At 47.6% G+C, this 21484-nt stretch overlaps 1 protein-coding gene and 1 long non-coding RNA gene across 2 annotated transcripts; one reads left to right on the top strand and one right to left on the bottom strand.

Annotated features, from left to right (window-relative positions):
- Positions 1–565: 565 nt before the first annotated feature.
- Positions 566–10716, bottom strand: LOC120841334. The gene is made up of 7 exons (XM_042291912.1): positions 10654–10716; positions 9170–9657; positions 8554–8846; positions 5892–6077; positions 4826–5653; positions 898–1302; positions 566–790 (listed from the first exon to the last, which is right to left on the bottom strand). Exons 2-6 carry the CDS (start codon positions 9654–9656, stop codon positions 931–933), a joined length of 2166 nt encoding a protein of 721 aa, XP_042147846.1. The 5' UTR covers position 9657; positions 10654–10716; the 3' UTR covers positions 566–790; positions 898–930.
- A 1863-nt stretch (positions 10717–12579) lies between these two features.
- LOC121836753 lies at positions 12580–21204 on the top strand. Its single transcript, XR_006077982.1, has 3 exons — positions 12580–12685; positions 16337–16565; positions 20170–21204. It is a non-coding gene; the product is annotated as an uncharacterized LOC121836753 (long non-coding RNA).
- The last annotated feature ends 280 nt before the right edge of the window (positions 21205–21484 follow it).

Below are 21484 nucleotides of genomic sequence, written 5' to 3'. Positions count from 1 at the left end.
GCAAAGTGATTTTGATTAGACTTGATCATTTACAGAATTATAGTCTGTCGAATGTCGAGGCACTCCAGGGCATGCAGTAAAACAAAATATGGGTGAAGAGGGACGTGCATTATCAATGCGGATGCAAACCCAATCTTGCGCCATGAGGAAGTTCTCATTGTCAATTACACTTTCATCACTGGGTCACTCAGTCAAGTCCAGATGATCTTACCTCCTATTTGACGGAAGCCATTCATCGCCGCTGGACTTTGAATCGGTCGGAGGAACGATGTTTCGCTTATTTTTCAGGCGTGTGACAACAGCAAACCATGTATGATGGTTCCCATTTTTAAAGTGCATGGCATTGCTCTCCAATCACTAACATTGCTCTGCTTTTGGTAGATTAACACCAAAACAAGCTAGAAATGTTATAAAATATGCTTGGGACATTGATAATCAAGAAAACTGACGTTTTGTCCCCCCAAAAAATTGTGGAATGTATTTTCCTCATGACAGAGTCTTATGACGGGTTATCTCGTCATCGGCAGTTCCGGCCAGAAGTCAGCATGATAAGATATCTCGTCATTGGCAGTTAAGTGGTTAAAGACTCTTGAATCACATTATGAAATCCAGCTCAACCTGGGAGGTTACAGAGGCTTGCAAAAAATAAGAAAAATGCCTACGTCTTGCTTTCAGTTACAGCACAAAGCAAGTTTTACGTTGCAGGGACAGCGAAACTGCCGAAATGTGAGTCTTGTTCCAATACCGTGATGGGATCCTGAAGAATTCATCCCATGTCCACACGGTGACCCTGCAGACAAACGAAGTGCTCACACAATTGCAGCTTGCCAGTCATGTCAGAGCTGAATCAACATTGTTACACCACTGTTTCTAAGGATGGGGCTCAACGAAACCTACCTGATCCCGACGAGGTGGCAGGCACCAAGACCTTTAGTGCAGTCTTGCACTTGGCACATTGTGACTTATGCTCATCTGCAGGGAGTGGGCCCTCTTTCTGGGCCTCTTGGCAGATGGTTGGCCTGATGGGCGTCCAGCCGGCACCCTCTTTGAACCCCTTGTCAGTCCTGGCCGACGTCTGGCAAGGCTTGTGGGCTGTACCCGTATCCGACGTCCCCGACGCTGTCGTACTCCTGCAGCTGCCTTCAACGTAAGCATGAATCCATATGCGTCGTTCCCATTCGTTACACGATCCATCCGGTCACCAAGGGCATCTAAAAGCTCAATGTATGCTGGGTTTTCCTCGTTCATGGCGTGCAGTCGTCGCATGCGGGACTTCAGGCGCCTGTAGACTTCCTCTCGAGCCTGCACAAAACGCATTGAGGACAGCACATTATTATACTTTGTCTAGTATTGTGAATAAAGTAGATGATTTGGAAACAATCTTGCTAACTCATGACCCCCACGTGGTTGTCATCACGGAAACATGGCTTCACAGTGGTATTGGTGATAATGAAGTTATTCCGCCTTGTTACAGAATGATTAGGAAAGACCGAGGGTCAAGGGGCGGCGGCGTGACTATTATCGCAAAAAGTTCGGTGGACCTGGTACCATTAGATTGCGTTGTCAACAGGGAGGTGTTATGGTGTAAGATTAAAGTTCACGGCAACGTGTTTGTTGTTAGTACTGTATATAGGCCGCCAAACACTGCCGCATGGTTTTTAGAAGAATTGTATGATTACATGGCGTTGCGCTTCAATGACAAAACTAAAATTATTTTGACTGGAGACTTCAATCATGCTGATATTGACTGGGCAAAGCAAAAACTAGGTAAAAATGAAATCGCGTCCTCCGAGCTTTTGTTAGATATAGCACTCAGTTTTAATCTTCAACAGTTAGTGGACAGGCCGACAAGAGTAACAGATACGAGCCAATCAATTCTGGACTTACTTTTTGTTAGCAACATAGTGGAAGCGGATAAAGCACATGTGCTCGACGGAGTGTCAGATCATAAAATGGTGTTTCTTGACTTAGAACTACACACAACAGCTGCCGATAATGCTTGTCACGAACATACTGTCAGAGATTTTCAAAATGCTGATGATGTGTCCATCCTCGATTATTTAGTTGAACATTTTGACCATTTTAGTCAGTTAAGTGATGTTACCGAATTATGGAAAACATTTAAGAGTATTGTTTCCTACTGTACATATCACTTTGTTCCGACAAGGGACGTGAGAGCACGACAACATCACCCATGGGTAACAAGAGAAATTTTGCAAATAAAGCGAAAGATCAAGCGCAAAAGGAAAGCAAAACAAAATTCCTCAGACATTGCAAATTTGGGGCGACAATTGAAGAATCTTATTTCCCAAGCTAGGGAAAATTACTGTGGCAATGTGCTGTCTCGTTTCTTGCTGGAATCTCCGCAAAAATTCTGGCGGTTTTTCTCGTCGAAAAAAGAAGTAATAACAGAAGTGATGGTAAGCGATGAGGTTGTATCATGTCCCATTAGAGTGGCAGAGGAATTTTACATGTATTTTCAGTCAGTCTTTACAGTCTCGAGTGACCCGCCGGTAGACCACGTCAGCAGCTCTGATGAACCTCGTATGTCAGATTTCGTTGTCTCGGAAAGTGTTATACTTAAATTGCTTTTGAATATTAATGTAAAGAAGGCGTCGGGGCCAGACGACATTTCAAATGCATTTCTGAAAAGGTATGCTGAGTGGGTGTCCCGATATCTTTTCATAATATTTCAAGCCTCTCTCCAACAATCCAAATTTCCAGCAGACTGCTGGAAATGTGGTAAAATTATACTCATTCACAAATCTGGAAACAAAATGACAGTCCAAAATTACCATCTTATATCATTAACGTCGACTTGCTGCAAACTGCTGGAACACATTATTTCAAATCATGTCACTCAGTACTTAGAAGAAAACAACTTAATATACAAACATCAGCACGGTTTTAGACTGGGTCTATCGACGGTCACACAATTAATTGAATGTGCGCATGAGTTCTCATCTGTTGTAAATGAGCGGGGTCAGGTTGTCGTCGTGTTTATGGATATTTCAAAAGCGTTCGACCGCGTGCCTCATAACAAATTAATTGAAAAGCTTCACCTTGTGGGTCTAAACAGCAATATACTGTCGTGGGTCCGGTCTTACCTAACTAACAGAACACAGTATGTCTACTGCAGTGATGCATGCTCTACCCGCCTTGCAGTGTATTCAGGTGTGCCACAAGGGTCGGTACAGGTCCACTTTTGTAAAGCTATTTGCAGATGACTGCATGTTGTTTTCAAAAGTGCGTACAGTCGAAGACCAAGACTTGCTTAATGCCTCTCTAGAAAAACTTTACTTGTGGTGTGAAAGGTGGGGTATGGTAATTAACTTTGATAAAACAGTACTCTGCAGCATTACAAACAAACGAAACATTTTAGAGTATTCCTATAACATAGGTGGCGTGCAACTGCGAAAGGTGGACGAATTTAAATATTTAGGGTGTTATTTTTCGTTCTACCATGCGATGCAACAGTCATGTAGATTACGTTTGTTCAAAAGCCTACAAAAAGTTATTATTCCTCAGAAGACAACTTAGGCATGCCAATAGTGATGTTCGACAACTTGCGTACATGTGTTATGTTCGCCCATTGTTAGAATATGCAAGCACTGTATGGGACCCGTATAGAAAATGCCACGAATCACAAATTGAAAGAATACAAAATCTGGCGCTTCGATTTATCTTCTCCAGATATAAACATACAAAATCTGTTTCTTCAATGAGACAAGAGGCGCAGGTTGACTCGCTGGCAAAGCGAAGAAAAATATCAAGGTTAAAAGAACTCTTTTCCATAATAACTGGAATGACAAAGCTAGATCCGCAGCTTTACTTGTGGCCTTCAACGTCTCGTTCCCAAAAGAACTAGCAACGTCAGGGCGATTGCTCCGTATCAATACAAAAATGATGTATTTAAGTATTCTTTCTTTTGTAGGACAATAGTAGAGTGGAACGCTCTGCCAAACGAAGTCGTCAGCTGCTGTAATCTCAAGTCATTTAAATTATCATTGCGCAAATTTTTAACTGAATAATGTATGTGTGCGGAATACATCTTCACATGTGCAGGGTGTGACCGCACCCATGCATGTGCATAAGTACTCATTTGAGTGTGAATGCATTTTGCTTGGCTTGTACAACTTATTTTTCTCTCCTGTGTTGACCGTAAGGTTCACAGTAATGTAAATAAATAAAATGTGAGAAATTACAATTTTGCTTGTTTCAACAGATTTGCCCGTGCTGAAACACTGAGAGCTTGGCTACTAGAGCAGAAGCACATGTGTGCCAAGTAGTCAAAGGCTGACATATATGGAGTACCTTGCAGCCAAGAAAATGACCCTTCCCCTGTGCCCTTTTCTCCATTCCTTTTTGCCCAAAAGGAGCGGGTCTGGAAGGTAACTTACACCACAAGGAGGAAGACTATCCTTCTCTTTCGGGTGGAAAGGAGAAATTGAGGTGCAGTTTTCTCCTCTCTGCTTATTCGTTGGCCTTTAAATAAACAATTTTCTCCCCACATCACTGCTAAGTCGCACCAGAGAACCTTCGTAGTTACCCCAGCTAAAGGTGGGCCAATAACCTTGTAGGAACAAATGGTGGTGCACTTGTTAATTTCCACTTGGTACAGTCTCTCAGGTAAAAAGCATGCATCACAGATGAGTGCGCAGCTTGTATTTGCTAGGAAATATGCACCACTTTAAATTCTAGTTGCTGCACTAGAGCCTCTCACGGTATGACTTGTAAAAGGAGCTTGTGTTATACAAGTTTATCGTGCTCCCTTCGCTTGGGAAAAGGAGCTGGATAAGACACAAACATCAAAGGGTGCACATACCTGAGCACGCTGAGCTTGGTCAGGGTCTTGCGCTGCAATTGGTGCCAGGGCCGATGTGGAGGGTTGAGGAGCTTCTGGCTGGTCATTGGCTTCTAGCAGGTCAGTGGCTTCTGCATTGTCTGGGCCTTTGGGAGCTTCGGGGGTGCACCTGGGACTCTCTTCTTCACCTGGGTACTGCTGCTCTCCACGAAAGGGCATAAAAAATTCCCAGGGTGGGCACTTGTCACCCAAGGCCAGCTTGCCCAATCGATGCCGGTCCTCCGTAGTCAAAGGGGGTGCATTGGGGAACCAACCACCAAAGGTTTCGTGTACCAGAGCTTGGTGTTTACAGAAAGCCCCTTGTTTCCCGACTGGGCAGCTGCACGCTCCGAAGTCTGCGGCCACCTCGTAGACCACGTCATGGCGTGTGGCGCTGGGCACTGCATACAGCTTTTCGCCCAGAGGTTGGATGCTCTCAGCTGCACCTTGTGGCATCTTGGAGAGCAGCCGCTTGTATACCACCTGGTGACTTGCGACACGGCTGTGGGCGTGGCGGAGGATGCGACTCTCGAAGTACTTCTCCCACACCATGGCCACCGCATCCACCAGTGCCACAGCATTGAATGCCTCTGCCCTGCTGAGAACTATGTCCTTCAGGACACGGATGGTGGCCTCTGAGAAGTTGTTTGTATTGTGCCCCCGCGTGGTGGTGTTGGCACGGTAGAGCAACACCCACTCCTCCTGTCTTCCAAGGAAGGCCTCCACCCGTGCCACAAAGGCCTGGTGTGGCTGGCGCCTCAGCTGGGCTGTCGCTGCTTCCAGCTTCTCCTGTGTGTCAGCATACATGACCTGCAGTTGGCCATTACCCGTTGAGGTTACTTCGGTTAGAAATCTGACAAACATTTGTCAGCTTTACATGCACACTTTTGCCTGACTGATTTCCACAAGACCATTAACATGCAGAGGTGTGTCGCCCTACTCTAAATAACTGGGCTGCACTTTTGCTGCACATTAGTGCAAGTTTCATACTGCGGAACGTTGCACAAGCGCCTCTGTCACAATGGCAACTGCATAGTAAAAGACTTGCCTCCTGGAAGGCTGACATCAGGCAGCGCCTCTGGTCCTTGTGCACACCGTTGTGGGCAGCTGTGAGCCAGCGCCACTCCGCCTGCGCCACATGAAAATGGCATAGGAGATGCCTTGCCGTGGGCCAGGTCTCCTGCAGAGCAGCCTTCTCCGCACTCGAATTGTCCGTCATGAAGACCTCGGGTGCCTGGCAAAAGATGATATGCGTCCCACAATCGGAGAGAGACAAAGAAGTGAACCGTCATGCTTTGTAAATGCTTTAGTCCCTACATGTAGCATATCCCTTCTCTGTAGCTATAGAAACTGTTCTAAACTTGCTTGTGACAACCGGCTGATAGCATTAATTTATGTTCAACACAACAATTTACAGAAACTGATAAACAATTGTTTTTTTAAATAAACAACTGTATACACTGGGACATTCCGTTCCATTCTTTTCACCTCGGCTTAAGGTCAGCTGCTCACACTGCTGGCAATTGTGCCTTCACTGAGTGCAATTGAAAAGAACTGGCAAGACTGATGTATCTCAGTGAAGCGCACGTACGGTTTATATGAAGTATTTGCACTACAAAGGAATTTGGTGCAACCTGTGCTACCATCACCTTCTCATTCTCGTAACCTTAGACCAAGCCTTCATGCTTGATCCCTCGGTCAGACCACTACCCCCTCAGGCTATAGTTTTACTGCGGTAGCCGTATATGGGCCCTTCACTTTGAGTGGTCGGCGGAATGTGTCCGTGTGACGGTGGCCTTTGACACTAGACCTTCTTCCTACCTGACCCCTCCCCTCCTCCCTCACCTCTTTTATCTCCACCCCATACTCGTCCCATCTCCCCTCTGTGCCCTACCTCCTCCTCCCCCTCATCTCTTCCTCCTATGATTGCATGCTTGTGGCCTTTGATTCCTTCGCTTCACTCTTCTTCCCTCCCCCTCTATCTGTCATGTGGTTGTGTGTTCGTGGCTTTAATTCCCTCGCTTAACTCTTCCCTCCCCCTCTATCTGTCATGTGGTTGTGTTCATGGCTTTGACCTTTGGTTTTGACCTTGAACCCTTGGCCGCTCCTCCTCATCTTCATTGTTCCCATCCGCACCTTGCTCCCTTCTCTTTCCTCAGGCTCCTCTTCCCTCCACTCTTCCTTTCCTCTCACCTTTTTCCTCCGTCCCCTAACCAGCTTCCCCGCCTCCTTGGTCCGCCCCACCTTTATCCCCTCCATCGTCTTCTTCCTTCACAAACTCAAAGCCACCTCATCCTCAGTCCCCCCTGCCCTCCGTCCTGGTCTTCCCGTTTTCTCTCTCTCTTGCGTTATTGTGTGTTCGTGGTCTTCTACCTTTACTCTTGACCTCCTCCTCCCTCTGTCTACCCTCCTTCCCCTCCTCCTTCTCGCTCTCCTCTTGTCCCCCTCTTGCCCTCCTTCTGTCTATAAGGTGACGGCTACTGCCGGTCATCTCACTTGCAGTATGGGCCGCCACTTAGCGTAAGGCTCCCGTTTAGCGGAAAAGGCAGCGTAGTAGTAGTCCAGCAGCGTCCAGCGTGACCTCGTGGGTCACGTGACCCGGAACACGGGTCACATGAACCAGGCCATGGCACCTGGCGTGACCCGGGTCATGCTAGGTGGCCCGGCTGGACTGGCGTGACCGGTCAGTGACCTGTGTCGAGTGAGCCGGGTCACGGCGTCTGGCGTGACCTCGTGGGAGGGCCCTTCCCCGTTCCTCAAAACCCGGGTCACGTGGCCCGGATGCTAAATGGGAATCAGTGATGGGATTTCCCTCTTCTTACCCCCCGTAACTCCCATTCTCTCCCCCACTACTCCCCTCTCCTTCCCCTCCCGCCTGCAACCCCTCCACTCCCCAGACTCCTGACCTCCATCCCCTTGACTTCCATGCCCTGCCCTCTCTTAGTAGCAGTGGGGGGTGGTGTGACCCTGCAGCTCCCCACACCTTCCCTCCCCCACCACCCTACAACCCCTCCAGTCCCCCAACCGCCCCACCACCCTGCCCTCCCTTCCCCGCCTCCTCTGCACTCCCGCCCTCCTCCACCCCTGCCCTGACAACCCGGCCTTGCGCTATCGCGTCGCACCCTTAAGGCCAAGTGTCCCTCTAATTTTTTTGTCTGAAACAGTGTCGTCAAAAGTTATTGCATGCTTCATCACGGCACAATTTTGTCAGCAATGCTGGCTCGCATTTGTGCCTGGAGCAGTATCCTCCTGAAGTTTGTGGAATGCTTGGCACACATGTGCACCCGTGTCAACGGAATGATGACGCTTTGCACATATTTCTTGCACAGTGCAAACTAGTTTGTTATATCCCGGGTTGCGAATGAAGCTGTGTTGTGTTTTCTAGAAATGTGAAAAATATGCATTTGCTTTTACAACATGGGCCCTGATAAACCACAATTCCTGGTTGACCGCAAAAATTTACACCGAAAACACTGAATTTCGGAGTTAAAAGTGAGGCACCGAAACGACACACTCGAATTTGGAGAAAATTAAACATTAAAAATATGAAACGCCAATTTTTACATAAGGGGGAAATTTTGTTGCATCTGCAGACACCGAAGCTTTTTACTAGGGTTCTAATGTTCTTGAGGCAGAAACAAGTGTAGTAAATGACAACCAGCTTTTTTCCACGGAGAAAAGCTATAATTTCCACATTATTTTCTACTTACGGATAGACCCCCAAAGCAGAGTGGATGGGTCCCGCTGAGGAGCTTGAATGCTGCCGAGTACCCGTCCGTGCTTTGCTCGTTGTGCAGGAGGACTGCTAAGGGGACGGCGCCAGCCATTGTCGCCACCAGCACCACTGTCACGGTGCACTTGGTGGTGTCACACGAGGACGTCGAGTCTATAAAGACAATGTCCCTTGCTGCCTCCAGTGCCTGGGCCCGCCGCATGATGGGGGTCACGACCAGAACTGCCGAACAGCTGCTGGTGTCACTCCGGCTGACCGTCACACTTGTGCCTGGAAATTGTTAAGTAAATTGAGGCACGGCTCTTTTTAATCACTTTTCTCAAGTGAGCTTTACGATGCAACTCACCTCTGTACCCCTAAAATTCCCAGCAAAAAAAATGTGTAGTTACTGCCACAGCTACATGTGATGTGCATAGAGCTGAGAAATGTGAATTTGAACTGGTGTTGCTCTCTAATAGCATGTGCCTAGTGGCAAGTGCTGAAGCTCACAGATGAACAATACCTCTCTTTTCACAAGGTGACGTGGAAAGATACACTGGTAGGTCATGTGATGTCAAAAATAAGCCATGGCACTGTAATAACTTGTAGCATACCTTGAGCAGCATAGAGGGGTGCCTTCTCCTCCAGCTTGGAGAGAGCGTCGATGGGGCCACCACCGAAGCAGGCGCTCCTCCACACAGTGTGCCAGTGTTGCACGGTTCTGGCCAGAGGGTTGAGGGCGCCGTTGGCCAGCAGCTCGGGACCGTTCTCCTCCATGCAGAGTTTGCTCTCGTGGAGCCTCCGTGCCTCGCTGACTGCCATCCCGTCGCTGAAGTAGCCCACAAACGTCTGCCTCGTGGTACGTGTGCCCCGAAGGAGGCGCAGAGCGTCTGCTGAATGTGTATTATGCGAATGTTGAGTGTCCATTCGTATGACAGTAGCCAAGGGAACGTCCCTGCGCAGGTACGGGTCGTTCTGTTTTGAGCCCTTGCTCAACTTTTTTATCTTTACGTCGAGTCTGGCCATGCACACAGCGTTGCGGCGCTCGGACACCTTGTTGCGAGGGTGGTGCTGGCAGCGCCAGACCTTGTGGAAGACCATTCTGAAAATACCACAAATGCAGCAAAATAAGGGGGAGCACCCTATGCAGATAGGGTAGTGTTAATTCTTGAGGAGGAAAGCTGCTTTAAAGTGGAAAGGTTCATTTGGCTCACTCGAATAGCTCACAGATTTGGCTCACACGTGGGAGGAATGTTTTTTTCGAATGGTGTCCGCGGGCGCTCTTCAGGCGTAAAATTGATCGTATAAATAGGCCAATGATTGGATAGCAGTGAAACTTCTCAAGGTCTCTTTAGGAGGTGCATTTATCATACTCAAATTTCATGAGTAGGTTCCCGGATTAAAATCCTGGAAAAGAAAAACGCTATATCTCTATGGCATGGGAAAGTGCCGAGAGCCTACACTAATGAAATTTGGGTATGGTAAGTACACCACTTAAACACACATTGGCAGGGGTTTATCCAGAATTTTCAACAAGGGGGGGGGGGGGGGGGGGTCACAAGTTTTTGGGCGGCTGTAGGGGGTGTGTGGGGGAGGGAGGTGTAGCCTTGTCTGTACTTTGCACAAAAAATTCTGGGGGGGGGGGGGGGGGGGGGTCGGGCTCAACCTGGGGGTGTGTTGGGGGGGGGGGGGGGTGTATAAAGCTCTGCGACATTGGAAAGTTTCTCCGCTTTCCATTCATTGGCTATGCGCTCCATTTCACGACTATTGACAACTGATTACACGAAGTTTGGTGGTGTGAAACAAATGCCATTTCATTTTCACCCTGACTACGCAGGTTCAAACAAATCCGCAGCATGCTCTATTTTTTCTCGACCTGCACGTCTGCCTCTCCGTGAAGTCACGGCACCCGGCTGCGCGGGAAATTTCGAATGTGTTCTCCATTCGCTGTTTTCTCAATAACTGTTCTGAATTTAGAAAACCTAAATAGCATGCCGAGACGGCCAAAGACTCGGGATATATAGTTAGTTGAGAGCCGCATTCCAATTATCATCGATGCGGTCCTCAATCGCGGAAAGCATGAATGACATGAACGTACCGTTGTCCCTCCTTCTGGACCTTTTGGACGATCCAAGAAGTGTTTGTTTGGAGACTGTAGGCCTCCAGCCATTCGTCGACGGCCGCTTCGTTGTTCAGGTTCGCGCGAAACACTGATTCCTTTTCCGTCGACGCGAGGTCGTCCTTCACTACCTCCAGCCGCTCGAACGGCGAAGGAGGCTCGTCCATCGTTAAAAAAATTCAGCGGTTCAGTAGCAGTGATACACAGAAGACAAGTCGCACTTTCGTTTCGCGCATGAAAGCACGACGCTCACCACTCTGGGGAACGAAAAAACAGTGATGCAAAGCACATTCAACTCGTGCACGAGTGCGCAGCGGTCAGGATACTGGAGAGGAAAAGTAACGGTGATTCAACCAGCTTACAAATGTCTCGCAGAACACGTCGCCGATGTTTCATTCAGTGACACACAACACGTGTACCCACACAACATGTGTACCCGCACCACCGTGACCCGCACCTTGGTGAACTCCACGCTGGCAAGCAAAAGTCAAATCGTGGACGAAAGCACGGCGATTCAAACAAGAGCACGATGATTCAACCAACACACCAGTGGCTTCGATGTCGAGCTTGAAACAACAGGTTGCAACAGGGGAAAAAAAAGGGTTGAAAGGTGAAAAGGATCAAGGAAAAGAAAGGGAGAGGGTAGGCGTGGTAGGCTAATCCCCACGCTGATTGACATCCGGCTTTTCTGACGCCGCTCTTGGTTTCGGTTTCGTTTCCTACACCTGTAACATTCATTGAGTCGGTTGGATGGGTGGGAAGTAAGAAAACTTTGAAGCCTAATAATTAACGTTCTTAATTTGTCACAGAAATGCTCAAAATAATTCCTAATTAGTGATAGCGATTTCCCTATAACTTTTTTTTTAAATTTTCTGTTCGAGTTATTGTCTTATCGCCGCGTCAGCCGCGTGATGGCGCGGCCGACGCGGCGCGGCCGCGCCGCGTCGGCCGCGCCGCGCCCTTGACTTTTGGAAACGCAGTGCTATGCATGAAATCCGAAGTGCATGCGAAACTAGAAATAAAACAGCGCGGAGTAGGTAGACTGGCTTTGGGGGCACATTGCAAAACGCCAAACCAGGGAGTACAAGGAGACATGGGATGGGCATCATTTGAGAGCAGGGAAGCGGTGAGCAAGGTAGAATTTGAGGATAGGTTGAGGCTAATGGACGGGGAGCAATGGGCACGAAAGGTTTTCAGCTATTTATACATGAGGAGTGTAGACACCAAGTGGAGACAGCGCACTAGGAAATTAAGAGGAAAGTTTTTGGGCTATAGCGAAGATACGGAAGAGCAAGTCTCAGTTAAGAAGAAAGTTAAGGCCACAGAAAGAGATCGGTGGCTAGAGGGAATGCAGACAAAGACGGCTCTGGAAAGCTATAGATTAAACAAAAGAGTTATTGCCAAAGAAAGCATTTATGACAATTCTAGGGGAAGCTCATTGCTGTTTGAGGCAAGAACGGGTGTTCTGCGAACCAGAACATACAGAGTGAAGTACCAGGAAATTGATACAGTGTGCACTGCTTGTGGAGAGGAGAACGAGACGGCTGAGCACTTGATACTCTACTGTAAAGGGCTTCACCCTATGCCTACCGAAGACAACATAGATTTAATAAAGTCATTGGGTTTTAGAGACAGCGAAGGGAGAGTGGATTTCAAGACTGTAGAGATTACCAAGCAAAGATTAAGTGAATGGTGGCAGAAATCGAGAGAAAACTAGGTATTTTCTTATTCACTGATGGCAAGGGGGTTTCATAGCCTCACTTTCTTTGCACTGCGAAGTGAATATAGATTTCACATTTAAATATTCTAAGCTTAAATGGTAAAACAAAATGGCTAGGTGGCGTAAGCTACCGCCCGATCCAAAGGGCTCAGCCGTATTCATCCATCCAACCGGCGGCGCCCTGAATGGCGGATGGCGGCAAATGGCGGAGGCAGATGCAGTGCAGATGGCAGAAGAAGTTTGGAGTCTCGAAGTTCGCTGCTGCCGAGGTTCAACACGTTGGAAATATCGGTATGGGCTATGACAGCCGATTTTCTTGACTGTTCATTAACGTCGCTGTTCAATCTGCCTTTATGTTTGTCCTTATTGATCGGCGTAGTCGCGTCAGTGTGACACGAACATGTTTGGTCAGCTCAATACAAATCGGGATTGAACACCTCTTGTTCGGTTCGATAGAACTTTTTTTGCATCGTAACAGTGTGAGATGCCGTGTGTCGTGCCAAAAACGACATGCTTCCCTGACTAACAGGTAGACGCTATATTTTGTAAACGTCCGAGCTTGTTGCTCACGGCCGCGCCCTCGCTGCACTCTCACAGTCACAAGCAAATGGCAAAGACGTAGTTTTTGTTTGAATACATCTTCGAAGTATGAGGTGTATTCACCTACGTGTTTTTGTTCGCCATTTTGTTGTGATGAGTTCTATGGCTTGTGCCGAAGGCGATCATTCTAAGAATTCATTTCATGCCCTCAGATGCGTAGTGCGCAGAAGCTTCCAGATCTCATTACGCCGACTTCTATTAACAAAATGACAGACTTAAGTCTTATGAAAACACCCTATAGACACTTGTAGCGCAATCAGGCTCTTTCCCCTCCCGCAGCTACGATGAATCGATCTCTGGTGTGGTGCAGTTCCTGTGAAGAATTAACGTTACCCTATGTGCATAACGTTAATAGGGAGTTTTCGTAGATCGTTTTCGCCGTCCCGCAAGGCCCTCCGCAACCCGCTACGATAGCGGGAACTCCACAGTCAAGGCTATCGGCGCGCAGGCGCAGTAGCAACTTCTTCGCTGCGTAACGCTTAGCGGAGGGGGCAACGCGGTCTACGAAAACTCCCTATTGACGCCGCGCTATTCAGTCGACTGTTTCTCGTCGTTATTTGTTGGCGCATCCGCGTCAACACCTGTAATACGCCTGTGTTGACCGATTAAGTGAATAATCTGTGTGAACCCTGTGGCATGACTACATTTGCACGTACCCTTTTTGGGAACACTCAGTACACTTTGTGATATGTAAAGTGAGTTGCGAGGGGTGGTCCACTGTGTGGCACCATGGGCACTAACCTGTTTAGAAATACGAAGTCCGGATTTAGGCCCCCAACCTTCGGCTTTATGCGTTGTCCGCCACGCGACTAAAGATTTTGATGCTGAAGTGCGAGCTAGTGCAAGCTAGCACAAGACCCTCAATGATCAGGTTCGCATTCAGAATGCTTTGCGCCGTTTGCTCATCTGGATCCACGAGTAGTGAAGCTACCCTTCGACGGAACACAGATTTATCAAATGTGCGTTGCATAAGTACACGTCTGTGGCTATTTCACAAGCAACTCCAAGTTCGCAAATTTTTCCAACTCATTTCTGACGCTTTTGCGAATCGCGGCGTGGCTCATTTGGGTAGGACAGTTTCCACCGGGCTAAGCAGGTCAATGCACCAAATAGGCGTTGGTTGTTTTCACGTGATGTCAATCGGCCATTTCGTTGTTCAATGGTAACACAATGGCAGGTATAAGTTTCTGTGCTTTACGGATTTGATAGTCTTAGGCATCATCGAAATGCTTCTATTTGGCACGCGCCAGACAGCTAATAACAATAAAATGGTGAACTAAATTATGCCAATGAAAACACCCAATACCAGCTGCACTAGCACCTCACTAGGGCGCCTTTATGTGCACTTTGCTTAGGGTTTTGACATCTAGCCATTTTGGTCTTCTCTTTTTATTGTTTGCTTGGGGCTTGAGCTCATAGCTTTGTCTGTGCTACGGCGCTGTTTTGTTTCAAGCTACTTCTTTGTATTTTCGTCATGAGCGTGTACTGTTGATGATAGGCATGACCTGCTTTCCATTTAACGCATCTCGCGTGCATGGACGATTGTGTTCCGCTGCGTTCCCTGGAAAACGGAGGTAGCCGGGCGGTGCACGAGACTCATATGCACATGTGTGCTCACCACACACACTTTACTGATGCAGTGTGCCGTGGAGCCAGTAGTGCAGGGGCAAAGCGCTTGCCTCACACGCAGCAGACCCAGGGTCGATTCCTGACAGCGGCGAAATGTAACAAAATGTTTTGGAGCAATCCTCAATATCGACGACGGATACCGAATGCCCTACGCCCTACACCCTACGCCATCATTCCAAAGGGGGGGAAGACCCCATAACAGCTATCGCTGTAAAACAACCGAATCGCTCGTTCTTCTGCATGCGCAATGGCAATGTTGCCAGCATTTGGTGGGCTGCGTTTTCGCGAAAAGTAAACAAACATGGATGTTGTCGAAGCGTACGTCGAAGTCGTGTGATGCGAGTGAGGAAAACAGGAACGGCGCTGTTCGGTTTTACTGGCGGCAGCCGCATGCTACGATAGTTCAAGAGAACCAGTAAAACTAGTGGAGACCGTGAAAAAAAAATAAAAGCGGCGAATTCAAGGACTAGCAGCCAGGTACAAAAATTAGCGATTCTTGGTACGAACTTCGATTGCAACATTACTTAAAAAACAAAGTAGCTGGAAACTTCGATTACTAGTCTTATTCCTGTACGAGTGAAAAATGCCTTTTAGTGCGCGGGATGCTTTTTTCTTGATAGCGATATAGTAACCGTCTGAAACCTCATCTTTTAGCTATGCTAAACATTCTTCTGCTCTTATGCCTGCCTGCATACGTGCTCGATCATGAACTTGAGTTGTTAGTCACCTGACATCCAGCGAAAAATCTCCAGGCACATTTATTATAAGCTCAGGCATATGTTGGAATGAGTGTGGTGGGATGTCCTCTCAAGGGAGAACATTAACGAAAGTACACAATGTTCAACTTGAGAAAGTGTAGCACCACGAAAGTATGAAGCTGCTATTGCATTCACACCCTTTTATTGCCACAGACATTTCGAGCGGAACATCGTAACTGCCACAAAGAATCACCCATGGGGACACTGCCTAAAGGAATACATAAGCAAAGTGCACAGACGAATGTCCACTACTGTCATCGCGTCGCTGCTTCGTAGCCGAGAAGTTTATGCAGGGGCAAACGGGACGGATGACCACAGTCATTGTTACCAGACAAGTCAAAATGGCGAAATTAGGTTATTTTTGCAGTAAAGAAATACTTCACATATCAAAACAAAAATGATGGGCCATGAGAGATGCTATTTCATTAATTCTGTAAAACACTCAAACACCTTCAAGTTTTTTTTGTTTTTTTTTTTAAACTCTAATTATGTCCAAAAAAGTGTGTGGGCCCATAGACGCCCAGCAAAAATCCGTCACGACGTTGAGGCCTTAAACCATCTGTCCTCGGGACGGCGCAATTTAGCAGTTCTGTCGACTCTTAGTACAGTGGCTCCAAGTGTACTAGAAGTTGCTACAGTGCCACGATCCATTTCTAGTGTCACATGGCTGGCCACCGCATTTTACCGCGTTGCCTCATGAAATAGAGGGGCTGTTCCTGTGCAGTCTTTAGCAGTTTCTACTAGAAATGTGTCATTATAGAGGACCCCAGCTAAGATTTCCATTTTAGATTTATGCACATCACACCCCTTGCGGGAAGCCGCCACCTTTTTTTCTAGCTTGCAAATAGCTATAGTACAGTCGTAACGGACAAATTATTGGCGAATTCTAATGTTACAGTTGCTTGAAAAAAGTGATTAGATCGAGCCTCGCCTCATTTTACACAATGATTTTCAGGGACCGGCATCACGGTGAGCTGCTGGGAAACCGGCTCGGCAGTTGTGGTGGTGACCCCTATCATGTGGCAGGCCCTGGACATCCTCTTGCGACAGAACTGAGCGCACCGCCACAGTAGCAATGACGGCTGGCGCTGTCCTCATGGACAGTGAACAGAGCGTCGAGGGGTACTCGGTAGCTTTCAAACTTCTCAGCGAAACCCATCTGCTCTTGTTTGGGGAGTCAATTCGTAAGTGGCACAGAATGCGAGAGCCATACCCACTTGTCCCCTTCTCTCTACTTGCCAGACACTACACTCTAACCTCAACGACAGTAGTAAAATGTTTGGCCCCCGCAGAGCGCAACTAATTTCTCGATTCATGTGATAGATGACCATACCTGTGCGCAATGCCGTTCCATCTCTGACAACCAAGTCTTGTTCTAACTAGTAGTTTGTGCTATCCTGATACATTGAAATACGAACAACGGAGCGCGTGGCTTTCAGTACATGCTGTGTCACTAGGCGTTTGCCGGCGAAATCACAAAAATGCGCAGTGGATGCGAGGCTTCATGCACTAATGTGCTCAACTCTCGCTTGCACATCCAAAGGTTCGGCGCTGCGCCAGCATTGCACTTGAAGCGGAGGCCCTGTTGACATTATTGTCGGTCCTTGGCTAGTGCGGCGTGAGCAAGCTAGCCGGTAGCCACAGCAGCAGCACGCTGCTTGGGCGCGGGGCGTTGAAGCACTCCCGCAGTGTTTATTTCTCTTGGCTTGTTTACTGCAGATAAATGACGGCCACTTTAGCTATATTTCATAGCAATATGCCCTATTCGGTCATGGTGAAGGTGTTAGTTTGCCTCAGAAATGATACACTCAGCATCATTAGCCAAGAAACGGCGAGTTAGCCAAAACCATTCTTCGCTTCTGTACGAATAAAGCTAGCGTGCCACTTCTTACAAGGTTGAAGCAACTGAGTTGGGTCAACTACATTATTTGAACTTTATTTTGCATGGGGGCTTTGGATGCAGAAATAAACTAATGTTTCTCGTTTACGCTTCCAGCTACTTAGGGTGACCGCCCGTCCCGCATTAGAAGTCGTTGTCCCGCGTCCTGCAAGAGATTGAGAAAAGCGTCAAATGTCCTGATTTCGTAGGTTGGTAAAATTCACTGTTTTCTAAGCGGCGCCTCCACAACCCCCAACCCCGAAAAGTCGCGAAAGTGGGTGCCAAACACTTTGTAAAAAGAAGCCACCGAGACAGGTGGAGAGACAACAATGCATGTGGCCTGAACCAAATTGTTCTGAAGATAGGCTTGCCAGGGTGCCCTTTCTGCCTGCATTCTGTACAAAACGCAGGCAGCTTCGCCTTCCTCGATGCATGTCCTCTTTTAGTGTTTTCTCTTTTTCTATTCTTTTCGTCGTCTTCCTCCTGTGCATCGCTCTTCTTCCCCGTCGGGACTCACGGTACGCAAGAAATAGGCTTTCAAGGCGTGGCTGGGACGACTGTGGAGGCCCTTGACAGTCGTCTCAGATACCCTCGGGCGGGCGGCGTCATCTAACAAACAGTTCCTCACGTTCTCTCCCATTTCCTTTTCGCACCTCTGTCCCAGCACCCTCATTCCTATGCTCTCTTCTGCTTGTTTTGAATCGACTTGAAAGTGGAAAGCTCGCCGCTCATTCTCCAGAATCAAGCCGAGGCACGACTGCCCTGTGTCGCTTTGGTCCTTAATCTTAATTGGTACGAGCTAAGCGAGGGCTTCCAGCTGCGCAATGCCGGCTTAGCACCGAAACTTCAGCATGTGCCGAGCGAGGGTCGAACATATTGGAGCAGGACACGCGCCCTCACTGCAACTGAGCATTTGTGTGAGTTCCTAGGCGACCTCCAGTTGGCGCAGCATGTGCCGAAAGCTACGCGCTCCATTGTTTTGTTGTTTTGTATTTCAATGTATCATGATCTCATCATCAACTTACAGTACTAGGACTTTTTTTTTTTTCTTGCGGCAAAAAGGAACGAGCTTAAAGCTCGTTCAAAAAAGTGGAAAGTGCAAGCTGTACGTCAGCAGGCCGACGTACAGCTTGCTTTTTTTCGGACCCCCTCCTTTCCTATATCCTCTCCACCTTCGACCTTCACACAATGCAGCTCCCCCTCGCAGTTTAAGAGAGGAGGACTCTAAGAGGATTATAGCCCCTGCAGAACGTCAAGGTTGAGCATCGGCCTTTAAAGGACAAATTTTGCAGCTTTCTGTTTGTGTAGAGGGGCATCCATTGACATGGACGCCCCTCTACGCTACAAACTTGCAAACCTTGGAGGCCATTGTCCAAGACGCACTGCTGATAAAGTTGTCATGTGAGAGGCATATAAGAGTTATCTCGGATCTTGTACATACTCATCACATAATCATTTTCATTAGACGCGGCACCGCGGGCCTTCATGGTACGGGCTGTTGCCTTTCCATGGTGCCACGGCTTTCCTAAGCCAATGAAGACTATGACTATAATTTCAATGCTGCTTCAAAAAAAAAAAAAAAAAAAACACATGGCTTTGTTGTATGCACTCAGTGAAGGCGCACTTGCCAGCAGTGTGAGCAGCCGAGATAATAAAAGTGAAATGTTCCAGGCAGAAACATGTTTGTGGTACAAAAATGCAAGATATCAATTCCTGTAGGTTGGTATCTTGTACATAAATGGATGTCGGCAGCCTGTTGTCTCGAGCAAATGTAAGGATAATATCTCTGTGTATAGAGAAGGAATATGCAGCAAGTCAGTCAGCTCTTCACGCACCTCAGGCTTTTGTTTACCACCGAGACACGATGACATGCCTTTATTCACTGTTTCGACCAATGACGGCGCACACTTTTCTGCCTCGTCTTTGTGCCTCCTGATAACATTTCTATGTGTGGAAGACATGTTTCGGTACACTCGGTATGGTAGTTCAGTTCTTCGTTGCTCCAATGGTGGGCAGCATATTATTTTTTGCCAGGCACTACAGGTCTTCACGATCAACAACCCTATTGTGGAGAGGGCAGTGCTGCAGGAGTCATGGCCCGCAACAAGGTGCCTCCCAGGCCACTATCACGGGCAGAGTGGAGCTGGCTGACAGCTGCCCACAACCATATCGAGAAGGGCCAGAGGGTCACTTGATGTTGGCATCTAAGGAAGCCAAGTTTCTCAAAATGCAGTTGCCACCTGTGACAGAGGCACTTATGCAATGTTCTGGGCTGCGAAGCGTGCACTTTTATTTGGCAAAAGTGCAGCCAAGCCATTTAAAGCCGTGCATATTTCTATCTGATGCGAATTGCACATTAATTTTTTTAGTTCGCTGTTTACCTGAAAGGTAAACAGCGAACTGTTTACCCGAAGCAGAAATGGACGACTGCAGGACCGTTTGTTCGTGCAAAGTTTGCGCAGTGTTAACTGGGATAATAACTGAGGTCCTTTGAATTTAACTTAGCATAGTAGAGAAATAAAACTGTTTATTCAATGACTTGGCACACATGTGACGCTCAGGGCTACGGCATGACAGTTTCAACATGGCCAAATGTGCCGAGACAAGCCCAATTTTAATGTGAAGCATATGGGTATTGCTCACCTCACCTGTTGCTCACAGTCTACGATTGGCAGGACTAATTTTGCCTGTGGCCTTAGCAGAATAACAGCTCTAAGTGGCTGGAATCAGTCGTGCTACTTAACAGTAATCTTGAGAAGCCATGCATGAATACTGCGAAGTGCAACCATGAAGAAAAAAAATGTAGAGGAGAGTCCTCAGTGGCTGCTGCATGGCCTTACAGCCGTGGACTTCTCGTAGGTCCAAATCAGACTAGACGTAACTTGGTGGTTTCAATGTCTTTTATGCAGGCACAAGAGCCCCACTTGCGGTGGCTGGACGTCATGAAGGAACACAATCCGACATACCTAGAGATTAATCAATGCCATGGGGATGAGCTGGACCGTGTAATGAACAAGACCGACGTGACTGGGCTATGCTCACATTTGAAGCAGTGCAGTTTCCACTTGATTACTTCCATAATCATTGAAAACCCGTAGATGTCTGAGGACATACTCTCACCCCATAATGGGCCAGTTGAGGAGGTTACCCTTCGACGCACTTAGTAAGGCGCAGAATATTATGCTGCTGCGCTACAGGGTCCGATCGAGAAAAGTAAACCCTCCTTTTCGGCCCGCATAAAAAGACTATGCATAGCAGAACGCTCAAACTCCGCCAGAATGTAACCCTAGCAGTCTGAGCAAGATGCCAAAGTTTCAGAATGTGACGTCATTGAATTTGAAAGTTACTAGGAATTTTCTGAAAATCTCAATAGGAAAATGGGGTCGCGTCCCAGTAGCGTCTCCCATTCATCTCCATGTAATCGCGAGCTCTGCGAGCCTCCATTCTCACATTGAAAATTTCCGGTAATCATGCATAAATATTCAATTCGATGACGCTACTTTCTGAAACTTTGGCATCTTGCTGAGATCGCCAAGGTTACATTCGCGTGGAGTTTCGGCATTCGGCGATACATAGTTTGTCTATGCAGGCCAAAAGTAAGGGTTTACTTTTCTCGATTGCACCCTGTAGTTTGAAAAGTGTTTGATATGTGAAAACGTGCCTGGAGCATGGGGACCTTCAAACCACTACTATATACTGTACTGTTCTACATTTAATCTTGAAAGCGTTTCCTGTTTTGAAATAAAAGCTTCACTTGTGTGTGAGGTATGTGCTCTTATTCCCTCTTCATGGCTTGTTCCCCCTCGCCGTAGAAGTCTTCGTGGTGCTGGACAACTGACATTTTCCTCCACAGTAACTTCAACCTCACGGGTAGGAAGAGTGATCAGAGCAATGTTATGTGTGCCTACTCTCATGAGGAACATGGAAAGCAGTAAAGTGAGATGCGCAACTACAACCTACTGTGGTACATTTACTGAAGGTGTCAGTCATTCTGAGGGGCCCGAGTACTTTGATGGTGATAGAACGACACCTCCATCGCTTTCCGAATTCGCACTGGAACGCGCGTAGACATCAGGCGCACAGCGCGCCCGTGTCACGATTAGGCGCGTTTGCGGAACGAGAACATGTCCACGTACAAGAAGCACTGCGTCCGCGAGCCGTCCTCCGCAAGAGTTGCTAGCATTTGGTGCTACGGTGCAGCGGCGAACTCCAAGGATCGTTATG

This window comes from Ixodes scapularis, unplaced genomic scaffold (assembly GCF_016920785.2).
Source record: "Ixodes scapularis isolate PalLabHiFi unplaced genomic scaffold, ASM1692078v2 PGA_scaffold2__306_contigs__length_199485367, whole genome shotgun sequence".
Classification (NCBI taxonomy): Eukaryota; Metazoa; Arthropoda; class Arachnida; order Ixodida; family Ixodidae; genus Ixodes; species Ixodes scapularis.
Note: the sequence above shows the minus strand (reverse complement) of the source record. Positions and strands in the feature narration are given on the sequence as shown.